At 34.1% G+C, this 20500-nt stretch overlaps 1 protein-coding gene across 1 annotated transcript in view; it reads left to right on the top strand.

The window, feature by feature from the left end:
- CDH18 (cadherin 18) overlaps window positions 1-20500 on the top strand; it is a gene marked incomplete at both ends in the record, with an annotated part of 320575 nt that overhangs the window by 102925 nt on the left and 197150 nt on the right. Inside the window, one exon of the mRNA XM_081233726.1 lies at window positions 11549-11668. Within this exon, the coding sequence (XP_081089852.1) occupies window positions 11549-11668 (120 nt within the window). The remainder of the gene's footprint in view (window positions 1-11548; window positions 11669-20500) is intronic.

Here is a 20500-nt window from a genome sequence, read left to right as displayed (position 1 = left end):
GATTGTTTATTTGAGATTTTTCTTGTTTCCTGAGATAGGTCTTTATCACTACAAACTTCCCTCTTTGAACTGTTTTTGCTGTGTCCCATAGATTTTAGAACAGTTTTTCCATTTTAATTTGCCTGGCTGTTTGTGAGGCCCAGACATGACTTCTGTAGGCACGTTAGTGGGCAGGGCTGGCCCCCAGCTTGGCTGGTTTAGAAGTGTGATTCTAAGTGTGATTCAGCTGCACTGATTCAGTGCAGTGCTGCTGCACTGGGCTGGCTCCAACATGTCTGACTGTGAGGCACCGCCACAACTGCTGGTGTGCTAGGCTGGACTGAAGAGTGGGAGCTGCTTTAGAAAGCCTCTGGTGGCAGCTGGGGACACGCACTGGATGGGGTAGGGTGGAAACTGCTTTGGAGGGGTGCTGGTGCCAGTCCTCAGGGGAACACCAAGGCAGGGCACATGGTGTTAACTAGTTAATGCAGAGTGACAGAAATGGTGCCCAGCAGTGCTGGGCCAGCTAGGTGAAAAGAGAGTAAAAAAAAAAAAAAAAAAATGGCACCCACCAGCACTTCTCTCCCTGGAGAAAGTTTCACCTGCTTCCTGCTCCTTCAGTCCGTGTCCTAAAATTAGTCAATGAATCTCCTTCTCACATGACCCAGGCACATTTTAAGCTGTTGCCTCTGCACTAGGGCTTGGGGTGAGTAAGTTTGTATGTAAGGCCTTCGTTAGTGATGTATTAATTTCCTCTGGCTCCCCTAGACGTAAGCCCCACTGATTTTCAAATCCAAACATTATGGGAGCTCGTCTTCTCCATGCAGGTTTCCTAGGCTGGGGAGCACAGTGTGGGGCTCAGGACTCAGGGAGGCCTCTGCAGTTGTGATACCCTTCCCACTTGTGAATTGTCACACCAGGGGTATGGGTTTCACTAGACTGCATCTCTGCCCCTCCTATAGTTTTCATGTGGCCTTTTCTTAAATCCTTAGCTGTAGAAATTCTGTTCTGCTGGTCTTCAGGTTGTTCTCAGAGATTGTTGTTCTATATGTGGTTGTAGTTTTAGTGTGTCCATGGGAGAAGGTGAGATGAGGATTTTCATCCTTTGCTGTCTTGAACTGGACTTGGAGTTATCTACTATTAAATTTCGACTAATCAATCCTAATCTGACTTTGCTATTGACTTTCTTCATGGAAGAAAATTAGTATTGAATTTTTGGTAGCACACTGAACAGTTGTTGGCAAAGGAATCATACAAGCCATGGTTCCATTTAACTAAGGCCATCAAAATGGAATGTTTCCCCAGTCTCACTGATGCGTTCATTAGTGTAAGTCTAACTAAATGATCTCAGTAAATCTTCCACTGCTGTATCACACTGAAGTGCCATGAAATATTGGAAAAATTGTGCTCCTTCTGAAGGGGACACTGCTTTGGAAGTTTATCACAACATGGCATGTATATATGTCAAGGAAGAAGCAAACAGAAAAATAAGAACATGGGATGGCCTTTGTTTTACCCAACTGTTTGTGGTAAGTTGCTATCAGCAACAGAAAGAAACTCAACTAGAAGAATCTAGGTGCACATCAGTAAACAATATGGACTATCATGTAGCTGTGAAACTTATATTTACAAAGATGGCATGGACATTTCCATGCCATGTTCTGTTATTACAGAAAAAGCTGCATAAAGTTCAGTTTAGTATATACATGACTACAAGACAGACCTTTGAATGAGTGGAGAGAGTTATGAAAAGACATGTAAGACAGTGCTATGATTGCTTTTCTTAAGGGAAATAGGACAGGAGGGTTTTTTTTTTCTTACTAAGATCATGCTTGACTTCTTTAATTTAAAATATTCTGTAAGATAAATACAATTAACAAAAAGAGATTGCTTTGAGTAGGAGTATTTCTGTATTGTCCTCCCAGTAAAGAGATGTAAGAGCACCAGTCTTGGAATTGCTTTGTAACTAAATTTACACTTTGTGTGATTAAAGCAGTTACTGACAAAGTCACGGAAACCTTGGCGATTCCAAGCAACATTTCATAAACCTCTTCCACCAGGTTTAATTTTTAGTCTTAAAAACATATATATACACATACATATATATGTGTATATATGCACACACACACACATACACAAAATGACACTTATACACATTTTATAATAAAATTATGTATAATTATATATATATATATATATATATACATATTTACATATATACATATACACAATAATAATAATATAGACAGCCTAGTGAGTCAATGAAACTCTGTGGTCTATACTTTGATTTACCTGATTGAGTGCTTTGCAAACACCTGTATGTACAGAACCAAAGTAGCATGCATGTGATATATTTATGTTTGTATATTTGAAATAATCTAGATCATATGTTTAAATAATTTGATCTCAGGAATTAGTTTCGGTATACATCAAGAGAGAAAACAGGAAGAAACATTGAATATAGATGAGCCAAAGAGCAAGAACTATAATTATGAAACATTTTATGTAACTGTATCATAAAGGCCATTTTCCCCAAACATAGTGTAGTATTTTTAATTCAAAAGAGTCATTTTCAGCAAAGTTCCACAGCAACATTGTAGAGGGTGGCAGTTCAGTAGACAGTGCCCTTGAAGGAGGATAACTTGATGCAAAGTAACACTAGCCCAACCATAGTTTGCAGTGTGAGTGAGAAATCAACTTTTATTGTTTAATGCCTCTGAAATGTAGGGATTGTTACTGCAACATAATTTAACCTACTCTTTCTGATATTTCTCCCCTTGACACGTCTGAGAGGATATTCCAAAAGTATTTTGAAATACATAAGTATTTCAAAAAGAAATCATAATAACAAGATAGGGTGCCAAGAGTGGATAAATCCAGAGAATCCAAAAATTCCAGAGCATTGAAAACATTAAAAATTAATTAATGGGGTAAAAGAGACAGATCAAATTTACAGGCCTAAACACTAAAGGTGAAAACTGTTCTGCTCCCAAATCCCCTGTAAATACAAAAATAACAGAGGAAGTCACTTGGGCAACTTATTAAAGATTTCAAAGCAAGGAAGAATTTTTTCAACCTATTCTGTACATACAAAGAAAATGTGTTTTTATTATACCATTAAAGCCTTTGATTTTGGGTTGGTTTGATTTTCCTAAGGATGGCTCACATAGGGGTATTGGGACATAAGGATGAAGCAGAAAATAGCTTCCAGTAAACCAGAAAACCCACATAAGAGGGAAACAAAAAAGAATAAAAGAGCTCTTACCAGTAGGTGAATATCACAAAGCCCTTTCTTCTGATACAAACGACTCCTCCCCCTGGGGACACAAGAGTCCTTGATCTGCCTAGCAATATATGAACCCATTCTGCCACACTTATTAAGATGGAGCACTCCAACTTAACAGGGGAAACATCAAATCCATTTTTAAAATTTTTATTTTAAATTTTATGTTTTCTGCTTTATTGAGGTATAATTGACAAATAGGAATTGCATATATGTAAGGTGTATAAGTTGATGTTTTGATGTATGTGTACATTGTCAAATGATCACTATGGTCAAGCTTATTAACATTTCTATCACCTCACATAGTTACCATTTTCTTTTTCCCTTCCTTTTTTTAATGTATGTGTGTATGTAGTGAGAAGACTTAAGATCTACCCTCTTAACAAATTTCAATTATGCAATACGGTATTGTTTACCATAGTCACTTTGCAGTACATTACATTTACAAAACTCATTCATCTTGCATAACTGAAACATTGTATCCTTTTCCAACATCTCCTCATTTTCTCTCTCCATGCCCTACCCCTGGAAGCCACTATTGTATTCTCTGTTTTAGGAGTTCGAATATTTTGGAGTCCACATATAATTAAGGTCATGCAGTATTTGTCTTTCTGTGTCTGGCTTATTTTCCTTAGTATAATGCCTTCCAGGTTCACTCATGTTGTTGCAAATGGTAGGATATCCTTCTTATTTTATGGCTGAAATATAGCTACATCTGTATCACATTCTCCTTATCTATTCATCACTCCGTGGACATTTAGGTGTTTCTAGTGACCTCAGATATATAAGTGAAAAAATATCAAAGATGAAAAGATGATGAATTATATATGTTTCCTCAGAAATCATTACAGGCACAACATCTGCTGCCTAAAATCAATGTAGCAAGAGATAGGGATTTAAACATTTTATCTATAATAATAAAAGTAATGCTACCAAAACTAAAATTAATAAGTAATTAAAATTGCATGGTGGGGGAGATATATTGGGAGGTAATGTAGATGCAGTGCATTCTTCATCTTTAATTATATCAATGACAATTTTCAATTGTGATACAATGAGAAAAATTTAAATTAAAATGAAAGAACAAATATTAGGGCAAAGAAAATGTTGCTACTTTTAATAGTAGATCTGGTAAGAGTAGGTATGGGACTAAGAAATAAAGAAGATTTTAATTTTATATCTGTATTGTTATGTTTTATTTTTTGTTACTGTAAAATATGGAGACTGTGCTATTAAAATATTTAAAAATCAATTTTTCAGCTAACTGGTGAAAAAGAAATTGAAATTATTGTATTTATTCAATGATTGATATTCATGACTGTCAGTTGTTTATGTGAGTGGATATGTACACATATATTTATATAAGTATGTATATATAACACGTAGCATATACTTTATTATCTTCTATTAAACACTTCTGAAAAATTATTGCAACTTTTGTGAGCAAAGAAGGACAAAATATTTCTGTCCCTGGTATCCTGTTTGGTAGTAATTGTTTCATAGTTTATTGGTTTTGATTTTATTTCTGCTTTTGTTTTTATCATTGAATGAAAATTCAGCTTAAATAATAGTGTGTTATTCAGAAAAATGCTGAACTTGTTAATAACTTTTATTTTTTAAATGGAATACTTTGTAAAGCATGAGCATTAAAACAACTTATAGATACAAATTCTAATTTTCAATAAGAAATTGATATAAAATCAGCAATTATGCAGTGCACTTGATTATCACACATGTTAAACTAGGGAATACTTTAAGAAGTATTGAATTACTATTCCTCTATATCTGTAAATAAATAGATTGATAGATAGAGTATATATATGTATGAATTTTCCTCCACGTTAAAAACATTCTCCCCGAAATTCTCATTTTAAAATTTTGCATAAAATAGACAGCTCTCCAAATGATATATTTGTCACTTTCCAATATGTTAAGTAATTTCAAGCTATTGAATGTAAAGAACACCCAGATTCTCATTTGAAAGTAGTAACTATATTAGAGTCAAGTACAGAACCTAATCTTTATATTTGGTAAAGTAGTCATTATCCAGAATAGAAATGAAGGATACTTGGGGAGAAACGTGTTCATACCTTCTTTATGCATTGGAGCTTAATCAGGAAAATCAAATCCACTGTCATTTAGTTCAATAGAAGGGACTGTGTCTGTGGAACAAGTTACAAAAATGGTAGGAGAAATGAAAAGCCAAATGGTGAACTGTGAGGCAACCACTGAAGGAATTGAGCATCCTTATGGCTGGGAGGGTGGTGTTACCTGACCCCAGGAGCTGGATTTTAGTGAACAGACATGGTAAGCACTAATTAATGTCAATGACAAGTGTTAGATTCCTACATATAGCAGAACAGGATAGGAAAGTAATGTGAAAAAAACATGCAAGTGGATTTAGAAGATATGTAAGACTGGTGGGGATATAATAGTCAAGTCACTTTTTACTGCAACCATTTACTCTGTACAGAAATCAAGAGAATTGTGAGCATTCTATAAGGCTACAGAAGAGTACATCAATGTTGTCGGTACTTGGAGATTTCTTCCCCCTACGTATTTTATATACAGACTCTGCTGACAAAATATATTTACTGACTTGGCCTTTGGCTATGGTGTGTATGTGGAGTGAAATATAATTCTACCTCTCTACAAGTAGATGAATCTGGACAGGAATTACATACCACCAAGGAAACAGACAAGAACAAAGCAGAAGATCCTGTAACTATTAACACTCAACAGATCATGACTGAATGTAGCGATGGCATATATGGGAAAGAACATCACGTAAAACAGAGAGGACCAGCTTGAATTCTGCCTTCTCAAATTGTTAACTCTATAACCTTCATGTACCTCGATGCTCCCATCTGTAAAATGTCATTGGGTGTAATTTTCTCAATAGATTTATCTTATTATTAAATTACATGACATATAGCAGAGGGATCCCACATTACTGGCACTAAATACATATTTTTTCCTTAATTTTTTCATTTATGGAATATGATAAAAAGTTTACTTGAGTAATGTCAAATCTCACATTTGGTAGTTCCATAAAAAGGATCTAATTGAAAGAACACAGAAACTAACAATAGCTGTGATTGAAAATATACAATTAGAATAGTGAATTCTGCTCTGTTACCCAGATGTTTCATAAGTGTACTTGCAGAGGATTTTTTTTAATCCAGTGACTCTTGTGTGAATACTCAAGGCTTTATAAAATTACATGATGACTGGAATACTGTGTTATTTCTCTCATGGTGAAATTACAGTCCTCCTGTGAGGAATGAAATTTAAGTTGTACCTTGATGACTATTACTTTTTCACAATCCCTGGAAAAATCTTCTGGGAATTAAGCCCTAAGAGATTCCTTCAGAGAAATACTCTCAGCCTTCATAAATCTCCAGCTTATTTTTACTTAGAGTTCTTGCTCAATGTTAATTCACTTGAGATTTTAACAGAGCTGTGAACCCTGACAAGTCATGCATAATGATTTGCAATCCCAGAGAATATTTGTTTGGTACTAAAATGCCTTATTAAATATTTCAAATTGATCTTCTGAGACTTTCAGGAAAGTCCCCTTTGTTTCTCATTGATATGTAATGTTACAAAATGTATGCTGTTTATAAAACAGTAGTACAAAAAGAAACCACATGGAAAGACTGACACAGGGCAGTCCCAAAAGGAAACAAGACAAGTTTTATTGTAGAAAAGAGATCTTGAAAGCTTTTGTATGTACTTGAATCTTTTCAGATTTGTTTCAAACATCACCTGAGAGGCTCTAATCCCTAGCACGGGATTAGCTAAGTGTGCACCGTAGGAAATATTTAACATGAAAATATTGTACACTAAATAGCTGATGAAACTTTAAGATGCAATGTTTCTGTGGTTATTGTTTTTAATGAAAACAGTTGTAGAAATTTAAAAAAATGCTTACATAGCATTTTTAAAGTTTCCTTTGATTGGAAACCAGTTATGTAGGGAAGGGACTGTTGATTTAATACCGATTGACCAAATCCATATAATAATTTCCAGAGAAAATTAGATTCTTATTTTCATATTTTAGTGGAATAATGGACTTTTAGGTATCTTTACATCTTTTTCTTGGAAATCTAGCACATTAGAGGATAATAATTTTCTCTTTTCTATTATGTACACAGTTAGGACCCATAGCATTAATAAAGGAATTGAATTGTCCAATGTGGGATACTTTTCTCAGACATAGATATATCCATACCAATAATTTATTTTTCACTTAAACTTTTAACCAGGAATAAAAGACGTCTTTATTAAAATGACCAATGTAACTAATTAATTTACTTAGAATGCTAATAGGTGGATCACTAGTAATGCCTAATATTCAGAAAAAAATCAAATACCATTAATTCCTACCTAATTTAATTTTATCTACTTGTAAGATTAACTTTTGATTTTATCTCCTTTTTGATGTATCTGGCATCAAATAGTCTAGGATATTATCAATCATTTTTTTTCTTGGCTTGTAACTTCAGACTCTTGTCCAGAGTCAAAGAACAACCATAAATTCTGAGAATAAATGTCACTTCCTTCCACTGCAGCTGTAGCACAATGTATCAGTTTGCTAGGGTTGCTTGCACCAAAGGATCACAAACTCAGTAGCTTAAACAACACAAGTTTATTGTATCACTGTTCCTGAAGCTAGATGCCTGAGGTCAAGGTATCAGCAGGGCCATGTTCCCTCTTCAAGCACTGGGGAAGCATCTGTTCCAACTCTCTCCTCCAGCTTCTAGTGCTTTGCTGGCAGTCTTTGACTTACCTTGGCTTGTGCAAGTATCACCTTGATCTCTGCCTTCATCTTCACATAATGTACTTCCTGTGTGTGTATGTGTGTGTGTGTCTGTCTGTCTGTCTCCCTCTAAATTTCCTGTTTTTATAAGGACACCAGTCATATTAGGGTAGGGGCCCAAACTACTGCAGTGTGACTTCATCTTAATTAATTACATCTATAATGACCCTATTTCCTAATAAAATCACCTCTTAAAGAACTGGAGTTCAGAAATTCAACATATGAACTTTGAGGGAAAACAATCCAACTCATAAAACACACCCTAAGGCGTTTTATGTTTTTATTATTTATATATTTCTAATTTTAAAAAGCCATTTTTTTCCTTAATGTAAAAGAACTTCCAAAAGCACCAATGGTTCTTAAAATGTTCCCATCAAACCTTCAAATAAACAAGAAAATAAAATAAGTATAATGTTTTCCTTTTGGTTTAGAACTCCTTGGTAGGTAATCTTTGAACAATTTATTTTCCACCCCTGCTATTTAACTCACTCCTGCTGTATTCTGGGGAAGGTTGATTTTTGGTTGAGTTGTGCTGTACATATACCTATGCTCCCTTCAACCAGCAATCTGTTTACTCAAAGTGGCAGACTGATACCTTCAGATGTCACCAAAAACAACGATAGAGATAATTTACTTTTCTTTGCTTTACACACAAATAGAATTGACCACTACCCTTGAGACCAACGGTACAGAAGTGTCTGTGATTGATAATGACCATGCTTTTTGACCACGGTAGATAGAGAGTTAGTATATTTTCTTTCTCTCCTCTGGAACTCTTTTCTGCTCTGCCCACTTCTTTTTGGTACTTTAAACCATCACTTAGTCAACACCACCATACTACTTTTTTTCTTTTCTTCCTCCTTTTCTCCTTTTTGTTTATTTCATTTGTCACTCCACTCATGCATCTCAGCTTTCACTTAACAAGCCTGGGCTTTTAAAGACAGCTCAAGCCAAGAAGAGCACTCTTTCTTTCCTGTGATGGTCCAGCCTGTCACAGTAAATGATGTGTGATCTTGCACTATTTGCCTTTCCCAGTTTTCTTCATGGAATGGTTGCTTTGGGGCTACAGTATAGACATTAAAATTATTGAGACCTAAATCACTATTGTAAGGCCACAGCAAGTTTTAAAACCTGAGCATTTTATAACTGTGGTTTCTTAAAAGATGGCCATTATTTTACTGCTTTCTATCTATACTGCTTTTTTGTTTTTTTGTTTTTTGTTTTTTTTTTTTGAATCCTAGTAATTCTTGTATGCCCGGTATGATCAGCATTTTTCCTATAAGTTCAAATACTTGACTGGTATAATTTTATAACATTTTAACCACAGTATGGGCTTTTTTACACATTTTAGAGTCTGACGTAGGTACCTACTACAGATTTTAGTTTCTTCAATGAGGTACCAAATGAAAATGTTTCCTTCCTAAACCAACATTTTTGGGTAAATATCTACCTACTGGTATTCTCTGAACAAGCTGGAGATATGAATATGGGTATGGAACAGGTGTTGAGACGTCACAGAAGAAGTCTTTAATGTTCTATAGTAATTATTATACTTAGTCATAGAAGAGGTACTCTACAGGTGATTAGCTCTGGAAAGTTTATCAAGCCAGCAATCATAGTGATATAATAAGAAAAATTATGGTACACATCCAAGCCCAAATAAGGCTCTCTAAGAATGGACTAACAGTGAAGCAAGAAGATATAGATTTTAAACTTTAAAATTTGAGGTCATCATAGATTCACATGCACTCATGAGAAACGATATAGATTTCTTGTACCCTTTACCCAGTTTTAACCCATGCTAACATCCTGCAAAATATCCAATATAAAACAATATCATAACCAGGTTATTGAAATTATTTACCAATTTTATTTAGATTTCCCTAGTTTCACCTGTGTGTGTATGTATGTGTTTAGTTCGCACGTATCCTTAATCAAAATACTGAACAATTCCAGCATCATCATTATCTCTCATATTGCCCTTTTATGACCAAACCCATCCCTTTCCACTCCTTTCCCAAACTCCGGCAACTACTAATCTGTCATCCAGTTTTAAAATTGCATCACTTCAAGAATGTTAAATTAATGGAATCATAGATTATATAGCCTTTGAGGATTGTCTTTTCACCTCCTGAGTATGATTCCCTGAAGATTTTATCCAAGTTAGTGCCTATATTAATATTCTGTTCATTTTTATTGCTAAGTAGTATTCCATAGTAATAGTGTACCATGGTTGGTTTAACCATTTTCCCATTGAAGGATATCTGAGCTTCTTCCAGTTTGGTGCTACTAAGAATAATGTTGCTGTGAATAGTTGTAAATAGGCTTTTATGTGAGTGTATATTTTTATTACTTTAGCATAAATGCCCAAGAGTACAATTTGCTGGATTGTATGGTAAATGTATGTTTGTTTATTTAAGAATTTTATAAAATTACATTTCCACCAGCAGTGAATGAGAGGCCTAATTTCCTGCCAGAATTTGGTGTCACCATTATGTTTTATTATCCACAATTAGAAATTTCTCTTAGGTATAACACAGTCCTTTTCTTTTGAGTGTGCATAATTACTAGTTATATTTTTGCTTAGCATCTCAATGTAAAATACTATTTAGAGGCTAAAATCATAGCATTTTATTAAAAATCTATATACAGTCTTCCCTCAGTATCTGCAGGGAATTGGTTCCAGGACTCCGTGGACACCAGAACCTGCAGATACTCAAGTCCCATAGCTGGTCCTCCATAGCCATATCTGTGGGATCCATATCCAGAAATTCAACCACAGCAGATCATGACATAGTACACAATCAGCAGTTCGTTGCATTTGTGGATGTGAAACCATATAAATGGAGGGTCAACTGTACATTTATGTTCTACTAATAAGAATTGTCAAATGAAGTTGGCATACTAAGTCTATTAACTTTTCTAGGATCCTTTGAAGGTACAGAAAAAGTTTTGCTTAAAGTTGTGTCTGAATTCCAACATAGAAGTAAAAACTTTGTACTTAAGTAGATATTAGACCCTTAGTAGGTGTGTCAGACCTAAATTATAGACTTAACTACTAAAATTAAAAACTGAAAATTGTCAGTACCCCCAGCATTGTTCAATAGTCAACTATACACTCTCAAAATACTTTTGATTTTTATCCCCAGTTAACACCTATTTGATTCTTGAGCATTGACCTAACCTGACACTGATTATGTGAGGGTTAAAAGAGACCCTTTATAATGGTATCAGCATATAAAGAATCACATTAAACTATCTGAAACCAAACACTCCATTCTGGGCTCTCATTTAGGACAATTAGTGGCACGGAAAGAAAGCAGGACCGTGTTTGAGAGATAAATCTAAGAAATACAAGAAATTATCACTCTCCATAAGTATTTCAGCATTACCTTTTTCTGTGTACAAATTAATCATGTGTTTAATACCATCACACACTAAAATTTGTTTTCCTGAATGCACAGGTACCTCTGTTCTACAGGTGACAGCCACCGATGCAGATGACCCTACCTATGGAAACAGTGCTCGGGTGGTTTACAGCATTCTCCAGGGACAGCCCTACTTCTCTGTAGACCCTAAAACAGGTTAGTGTTTTTATGGATAATTTGTGTGAAGATGCATGCTACACTAAAAGAAAGCAATATTTTCATGTCTGTGTACTCTTCTACATTAGACATTGTTATTTTAGCACATTAAAAAATGCCCTCACTTTTTCTAAAACAATGTGATTGAATAATTGAAGATAAATTAACTGTTCTCCTTAATATTTAATTATCCATCATTTATATCCATACCAGTACAATGCGTCTTATCTTTGCATGTTTCTGTGACATTTAAATAAATGCTATTTAAAACAGAAGTGGCATAACGCTTCAGCCCTCAAGTATTGTGTTACGTAAAACAAATTAACTGAGAATAAAGCCAAACGTATATAAGCATTTGTTAAGGAAGAATATGAATTCTGCTCCACTTCTCTTTTCTGTAGCCGAAATAATCATATCATATTATATTATGTGATGCCAAAATGAAAATGAAGGATACTCCAAAATTCATTTTAGGGCTATATTATAGCATCATCGTCTAAAAACCACAAAAACGTATGGCCTTATTGACAAACAATTTGTAAATAGAAACTTGGCTAAAGCTAAATATAAACCCATTTTTAATGTAGCTAAATGTTCAGTATGAAATGTTTCAAGTTTAATAAACAGTTGCAAGAACGTATATAATCAGGAGACACAGATGGAGCAGAGAGAGGTCCAGGATGTTCCAGCAGCTTCCTGGATCCTTTCTGGTCATGTGAGATTAATTCTGAATCAAGTTAACATGTGGGATCTTTGAGTAAAGGGCACTGTCACATAAGTAACACAGAGGAGTCATATTTGGTCATAAATATCCCCTTATCCTCATATTGTTACATAGCGTACAACAGATTTTCAGGGAACCCTGCTCAGTACGTCTACAGATTACAGTTTATTAACCATTGTCTCAGTCAGTGAGGTACATCAGCCAAAATGATGCTATGGACAATCATATTCCTATAGTTAATGTCATTAGATTGCTAGGAGGATTGTCATTATCATGTTTACAAGAAGGTGCCTTCTCTCTTTCCCTGGTGCACTCCAACACAAAGTACACTGGGCAGGAAGAGATCTCAGACATACTGCTTAACCCCTTAAATTTCTATAATTTAAGAAGAAAAGAATGAAAAAGGTGTATATAGATATGTAAATAAAGAATATACACATATATATCCACATATTATATACATTACAATTATAAAATGATTTATAATATTTAATTAAGTGAAATAAAAAATAAGAGTTGGGGGCTTCCCTGGTGGCGCAGCGGTTGAGAGTCCGCCTGCCGATGCAGGGGACACGGGTTCGTGCCCCGGTCCGGGAAGATCCCACATGCTGCGGAGCGGCTAGGCCCTTGGGCCGTGGCCGCTGGGCCTGAGCGTCCGGAGCCTGTGCTCCGCAACGGGAGAGGCCACGGTGGTGAGAGGCCCGCGTACCGCAAAAAAAAAAAAAAAATAAGAGTTGGTAGATAATAGAAATAAACAGCATAATGTAACCTAAAGTGAGTATGAGATATATAAGTTCTTGTAGTACTAAGCTATTACTGAATAGTTAGAAATAAAATTGTTTATTAACCGAATAATAAAAATTCTGGGACAAAAATTATATATATATATATATATATATATACACACACACGTATACATGTATATATATGCATATACATATATATATACACACATATATATATGTACATATTGTTTTGGTTGGAGACTTTTAAATTAATTGAAAATATTTTTTATTGAGGTGTATTTGACATATAACACTGTAAATTTCAGGGTTACAAAATGTTGATTTAATGCACTTATATATTGTAATATGGTAGCCATTGTAGTGATAGAAAATCTTAAGCCAAATCTTTATTTGATAATAGCATTGCTCATTTTGTGGTATTTTCCCAATAACCATGGTTCTTTTTTATATGAAAGATGTGTATTTCTCCCTTTAAATATGCATCTTCCTGAAGGAAAGAAATGAGGAGACCATTCCAGTTACCTTGTTTTAGGATTGCACACACAAAAACACATGTTCATACATGCACACACGTGCACATATACATGGATTTACTCAACTGTCCTTATAGAAAGCCAATTTTTTATTTATACATAAATATTATATTTACTTAATTGAACATGGCTAGGATATAGACATCTTATATGGATTTTAAGACTTTCCACACACTTCTTGATCTCCTTTAATACCAAATACCAAATTCTGTGTGTTAGTGTATGTTTGAGTTATCTGTCTGAGTGTTTTCATGTGTTGGTGTGAGCACATGCAGGTAGGTGTGTGTGTGTGTGTGCATGCATATTTACTTTGGACAAAGAAAACAGGCCATTGAGGAGAAGATTTGACTAGTGTTAGACTCTGCTGTAGCTTGTGTTTTAGTGAAGCAAATACATCAAACACAATATTCAAATAAAAATTGTATTTGGTTGTACATATATATTATGGGTTAATTAAGAACTTCAGAAAAAATAATTATCTGAAATATAAATAGGCTGCTATTCAGGTACTGTTCTATTGAAATGATCTTTTCTCCTACATTTTTTTTTCTTCCTTTCTTTAAGCAAAATGATTTATTGAATGAAGTGTATGTCTCCACGTTGATGTTTTAATTGCAATATTGTATTGTCTGAAGCATCATGGGAGTCTATGGATATATCCTCTACTACAAAGATTGTTTAAATATGCAAATATCTTAGCTTGTTGTCTGTAGAAAGTGCTAAGAGCGATTAGAAAACAAAATGCTGAGTATTCTCTTCAAAGCTAAGACTTTTTTGGTAATTTAAGCTTAAAAGACCTCTTACAATGCAATTAAACATCCTTAGAACTAATGAATTTAGTGAAAATTGTGCCTTAAATAACTGGAATAAAATACAAACATACTTAGAACTAAGGAATCAGTTGCTATAGATGAGATGTTATATAATAAATGTTGGGATAGTAGTTACTTAAAAATGTAAATTTTAATAATAATACTTTAATTTTATCCTCTCATTTGACATGACTGTATGATAACGTTTCCAATTAGTACTTTCGATGAAGACAACTTATAATAAATCAGAAATTTTGTGCCCAAATAGAGTTGTGAGTGATTATGGTTAAGATCAGGACTTTGAATTGCCTTGTTTCCATCATGTTAAAAGGTACATCTTGGTACTTAACCTGATTTTCCAATGACAAGCTGCCAGTGAGGCCTTGCTTCCTATTATATTAACTATGTTTGAATTGCTGTATCCAGAGAAAAGAATTTTGTGGCTCTTGAGTCACTATACTATACACAATTTGTTTAATAAGGTATGTATTGTTTTCTACTGGAATCCCATTAATCAATATGATGAAACATAAATCTTGTGAATAACTTATTGTTTCAAATAAGTTTTGTTGCATAAACTATTTCATGATGTTTGCTTAATGTATAACAACAAAAGAGGAATACCCATTAATGAGTGATTTAACATTAACTACTATTTGAAAGATACAGAAGACTATGAAAAAATAACTCAGATGATAATGAATTGTAAAAGACATATAATATTTCCAGCCAGACTCATGTAGAAATCGTGTTAATGTAGGGTTTATGAGGATAATTCTACTTAAATATATTCATTTTAATTCAGCAAGAAAACACTTTTAGAGTTATTATATGGAGGAAACATTTCAATGTTCATGGAAACTACTAACCCTAAGCAAGGTAATTTGAGGAAGGCAGCTGAGTAAGAAAGCCATATGAAGTGGTTAGAGAACTGAAGTGAATATAAATCCGGGCTTATGGTTGTTTATTAACACAACTCAAATCTCAATTGTACTCCAGTTAATACACTGTCAACTGCTTTAAAAATAAATCTATATGTACAAGAACTCTTTGCTTCATTAGAAACTACAAAATTTAGGTCAGGAGGTGATAATAGAAGCTTGATGATTGAGTTGTTATAAAATAACTACTTCCCTTGACTTAGGTTGAAGACAAAACCAGAAACCTACCATGTTTCTTTCCAGGGTCTTAGAATGGAGGATTCACAAAGAGCAGGTATGAGGTTTTTAAATGAGAATGCATATCTTTTAATGGTCGTGGTATTTATAGCCACTTGATGATTTTCTCCACTAGCTGTTTCATAGTCCACAACTTATGAATTACTTCTTGTTATTTTAGCTGGTACATATATGTTAAAGTATGCCTGTACCTATTTCACATGGAAATGTGTTGAATCTTCCTTATGGTCAATTCAGGAAACATGAAAACCTGAATTAAGACCTGATGTCAGGGAAAACAGGGTATGCAGGTTTACAAAATCCGATTTATTCTTTATTTACAACAGCTTACAGTGCTAGCAGTGGTGAATACCAGCTCTTTTGACCATAATTAATATGAAACACAAATCAGTGATAGTCAATGATGGATTCTGCATAAATGGCACTCATAGTGGTTTTTTGCCACACACCTAAATAAAGACTATAGAAACATTTATGCAGTTTAATATAGATGCATTTATATTTTAAATTGTGAATCATTTTTCATACAATCTTTATTAATTTTTATTTATTTAAAATGAATATTTAATTATAAAATACAGTAGCTTAAAACATTTCTGTTGATAAATTCTACATTTAATTTTCAGATGCATATGAATAGTAAGACTAGAAAGACTACCTTTTAATTATATATTGATACAAAGAACATACCAGATTTTTTTCAACACTTCTAGTTCACTTTAGTACTTGAATGTTTCTGCAACATGATGTTAAAAAAGGGTAGACATTGGGTTTCAAATCTCTTGTCTGTCAAACTTTTCTGCATTAGTGACATGCATTCCACAGGGAACAGGGCAGTTAACATCAAATAAAATGCACTACACCTAGTGATGCCTATTGGTTCTAAAGGCACAAATAATATTACTACTTATTTTTTAAAGGCATTATGGTAATATAATAAAGAAATATTTAATTGACCTTCCTATGAAAACAAATATTTTGTCATGTTATAGTTTAATTAGTATAGTAAAGTAATTCATATTTATTATTTTTTTCCAAAATACCAAGGGTTATTCCAAAATGACTTGGGAATACTTCATGGTCAAATCTTAGGATGTACTTAGTATCATAGTAAATTGATCAAGTTACTTAAATTTTATGTTCTAGTTTTCTTGTATATATATATTTATAATGATAATGCGGATTCCAGTGAGGAGGGTAATGCAATGCTGTTACTTAATCCAGTCATTGGAAAAACATACGTACTCAGTAAGGTTATCTCATTTTGCTCTCTTTCCTTTAACATTGACAAGAATTTCCAAAATTACTATATAGTTCACCATGATGAGTTTGAAAGAGTCCATCTAAAGTAGAAAAAAAAAAAAAAAGATTTCATTTGGAAGATTATTTTTAGTCCAAATAACCACACAAAATTTTAAAAAGTAAGAGTTCCACTATTAAATCTTAGGTAAATTCCTTTTCTGAAATTTCAAAGAAAGTTGTCTTTATAAATATAATTTTTTCTTGCTTATTGTAATTTTTTTATTTACTTTTAAAATTTCCTTTTTTATCACTTTTAATTCTCCACTGAAATTATTAATCTAGTCTTTTCTTTTTTAAGATGTTTCTTGGAGTATAATTGCTTTGCAATGTTGTGTTAGTTTCTGCTGTGAATCAGCTATATGTATACATATATCCCCATATCCCTTCCCTGTTGAGCCTCCTTCCCACCCTCCCTATCCCACACCACTAGGTGGACACAAAGCACCAAACTGACATCCCTGTGTTATACAGCTGCTTCCCACTAGCGAATTTACATTTGCTGTTGCATATATATCAATGCTACTCTCTCACTTTGGCCCAGCTTACCCTTCCCCCTCCCCATATCCTCAAGTCCAGCTCTATGTCTGCATCTTTATTCCTGTCCTGCCCCTAGGTTCATCAGAAACATTTTTTTTTTTTTAGATTCCATATATACGTGTTAGCATACAGTATTGGTTTCTCACTTTCTGACTTACTTTACTCTGAATGACAGACTCTAGGTCCATCCAACTTACTACAAATAACTAAATTTCATTTCTTTTTATGTCTGAGTAATAGTCCATTGTATACATGTGTCATATCTTCTTTATCCATTCATCTGTCGATGGACACTTAGGTTGCTTCCATGTCCCAGCTATTGTAAATAGTGCTGCAGTGAATATCGTGGTACATATCTCTTTTTGAATTATGGTTTTCTCAGGGTATATGCCCAGTAGTGGGATTGCTGGGTCATATGGTAGTTCTATTTTTAGTTTTTTAAGGGACCTCCATAGTGGCAATATCAATTTACATTCCCACCAACAGAGCAAGAGTGTTCCCTTATTTCCACATCCTCTCCAGCTTTTATTGTTTGTAGATTTTTTGATGATGGCCATTCTGACCAGTGTGAGAAGATACCTTATTATGGTTTTGATTTGAATTTCACTAATGATTAGTGACGTTGAGCATCCTTTCATGTGCTTGTTGGCAATGTGTATATCTTCTTTGGAGAAATGTCTATTTATATCTTCTGCCTATTTTTGGATTGGGTTGTTTGATTTTTTTTTTGATATTGAGCTGCATGAGCTGCTTGTATATTTTGGAGATTAACCCTTTGTCAGTTGCTTCATTTGCAAATATTTTCTCCCATTCTGAGGATTGTCTTTTGGTCTTGTTTATGGTTTCCTTAGCTGTGCAAAAGTTTGTAAGTTTCATTAGGTTCCATTTGTTTATTTTTGTTTTTATATCCTTTTCTCTAGGAGGTGGGTCAAAAAGGATCTTGCTGTGATTTATGTCATAGAGTGTTCTGCCTATGTTTTTCTCAAACAGTTTTATAGTGTCTGGCCTTACATTTAGGTCTTTAATCCATTTTGAGTTTATTTTTGTGTATAGTGTTAAGGAGTGTTCTAACTTCATTCTTTTACATGTAGCTGTCCAATTTTCCCAGCACTACTTATTGAAGAGGCTGTCTTTTCTCCATTGTATATTCTTGTCTCCTTTATCAAAGATAAGGTGACCATATGTGCGTAGGTTTATCTCTGGGCTTTCTATCCTGTTCCATTGATCTGTATTTCTGTTTTGGTGCCAGAACCATAGTTTTTTGATTACTCTAGCTTTGTAGTACAGTCTGAAGTCAGGGTGCCTGATTCTTCCCGCTGAGTTTTTCTTTCTAATGATTGCTTTGGCTATTCAGGGTGTTTTGTGTTTCCATACATATTATAAAATTTTTAGTTCTTGTTCTGTGAAAAATGTCATTGGTAATTTGATAGGGATTGCACTGAATCTGTAGATTGCTTTGGGTAGTATAGTCATTTTCACAATGTTGATTCTTCCAATCCAAGAACATGGTATATCTCTCCAGGGTCTTATAATTTTCTGCATACAGATCTTTTGTGTCCTTAGGTAGGTTTATTCCTAGGTATTTTATTCTTTTTGTTGCAATGGTAAGTGGGAGTGTTTCCTTAATTTCTCTCTCAGATTTTTCATCGTTAGTGTATAGGAAGGAAAGAGATTTATATGCTTAACTTTGTGTCCTGCTACCTTACCTAATTCATTGATTAACTCTACTAGTTTTCTGGTAGCATCTTTAGGAATCTTTATGTATTGTGTCATATCATCTGCAAACAGTGTCACTTTTATTTCTTCTTTTCCAATTTGGATTCCTTTTATTTCTTTTTCTTCTCTGATTGCTGTGGCTAAAACTTCCAAAACTATGTTGAATAATAGTGGTGAGAGTGGGCAACCCTGTCTTCTTCCTGATCTTAGTTGAAATGGTTTCAGCTTTTCACCATTGAGAATGATGTTGGCTGTGGGTTTGTCATATATGGCCTTTATTATGTTGAGGAAAGTTCCCTCTATGCCTACTTTCTGCAGGGTTTTTATCATAAATGGGTGTTGAATTTTGTCGAAAGCTTTCTCTGCATCTATTGAGATGATCATGGTTTTTCTCCTTCAATTTGTTAATATGGTGTATCACATTGATTGATTTGCATATATTGAAGAATCTTTGCATTCCTGGAATAAACCCCACTTGATCATGGTGTATGATCTTTTTAATGTGCTGTTGGATTCTGTTTGCTAGTATTTTGTTGAGGACTTTTGCATCTATGTCCATCAGTGATATTGGCCTGTAGTTTTCTTTCTTTGTGATATCCTTACCTGGTTTTGGTATCAAGATGATGGTGGCCTCGTAGAATGAGTTTGGGAGTGTCCATCCCTCTGCTATATTTTAGAAGAGTTTGAGAAGGGTAGGTGTAAGCTCTTCTCTAAATGTTTGATAGAATTCACCTGTGAAGGGATCTTGCCCTGGGCTTTTGTTTGTTTGAAGATTTTTAATCACATTCTCATTATCAGTGCTTGTGATTTGTCTGTTCATATTTTCTATTTCCTCCTCGTTCAGCTTTAGAAGCTTCTACTTTTCTAAGAATTTGTCCATTTCAACCACGTTATCCATTGTATTGACATATAGTTGCATCTAGTAATCTCTCATGATCCTTTGTATTTCTGCAGTGTCAGTTGTTACTTCTTTTTCATTTCTAATTCTGTTGATTTAAATCTTCTCCCTTCTTTTCTTGATGGGTCTGGCTAATGGTTTATCAATTTTGTTGATCTTCCCAAAGAACCAGCTTTTAGTTTTGTTGATCTTTGTTATCATTTCCTTCAATTCTTTTTCATTTATCTCTGATCTGATCTTTATGATTTCTTTCCTTCTGCTAACTTTATTTTTTGTTGTTGTTGTTCTTTCTCTAATTGCTTTAGATGTAAGGTTAGGTTGTTTATTTGAGGTGTTTCTTATTTCTTGAGGTAGGATTGTATTGCTCTAAACATCCCTCTTAGAAC

This window comes from Mesoplodon bidens (assembly GCF_964165515.1).
Source record: "Mesoplodon bidens genome assembly, chromosome: 4".
Lineage (NCBI taxonomy): Eukaryota > Metazoa > Chordata > Mammalia > Artiodactyla > Ziphiidae > Mesoplodon > Mesoplodon bidens.
The sequence above is the reverse complement of the archived record's forward strand: the minus strand, read 5'-3'. Positions and strand labels throughout refer to the sequence as shown.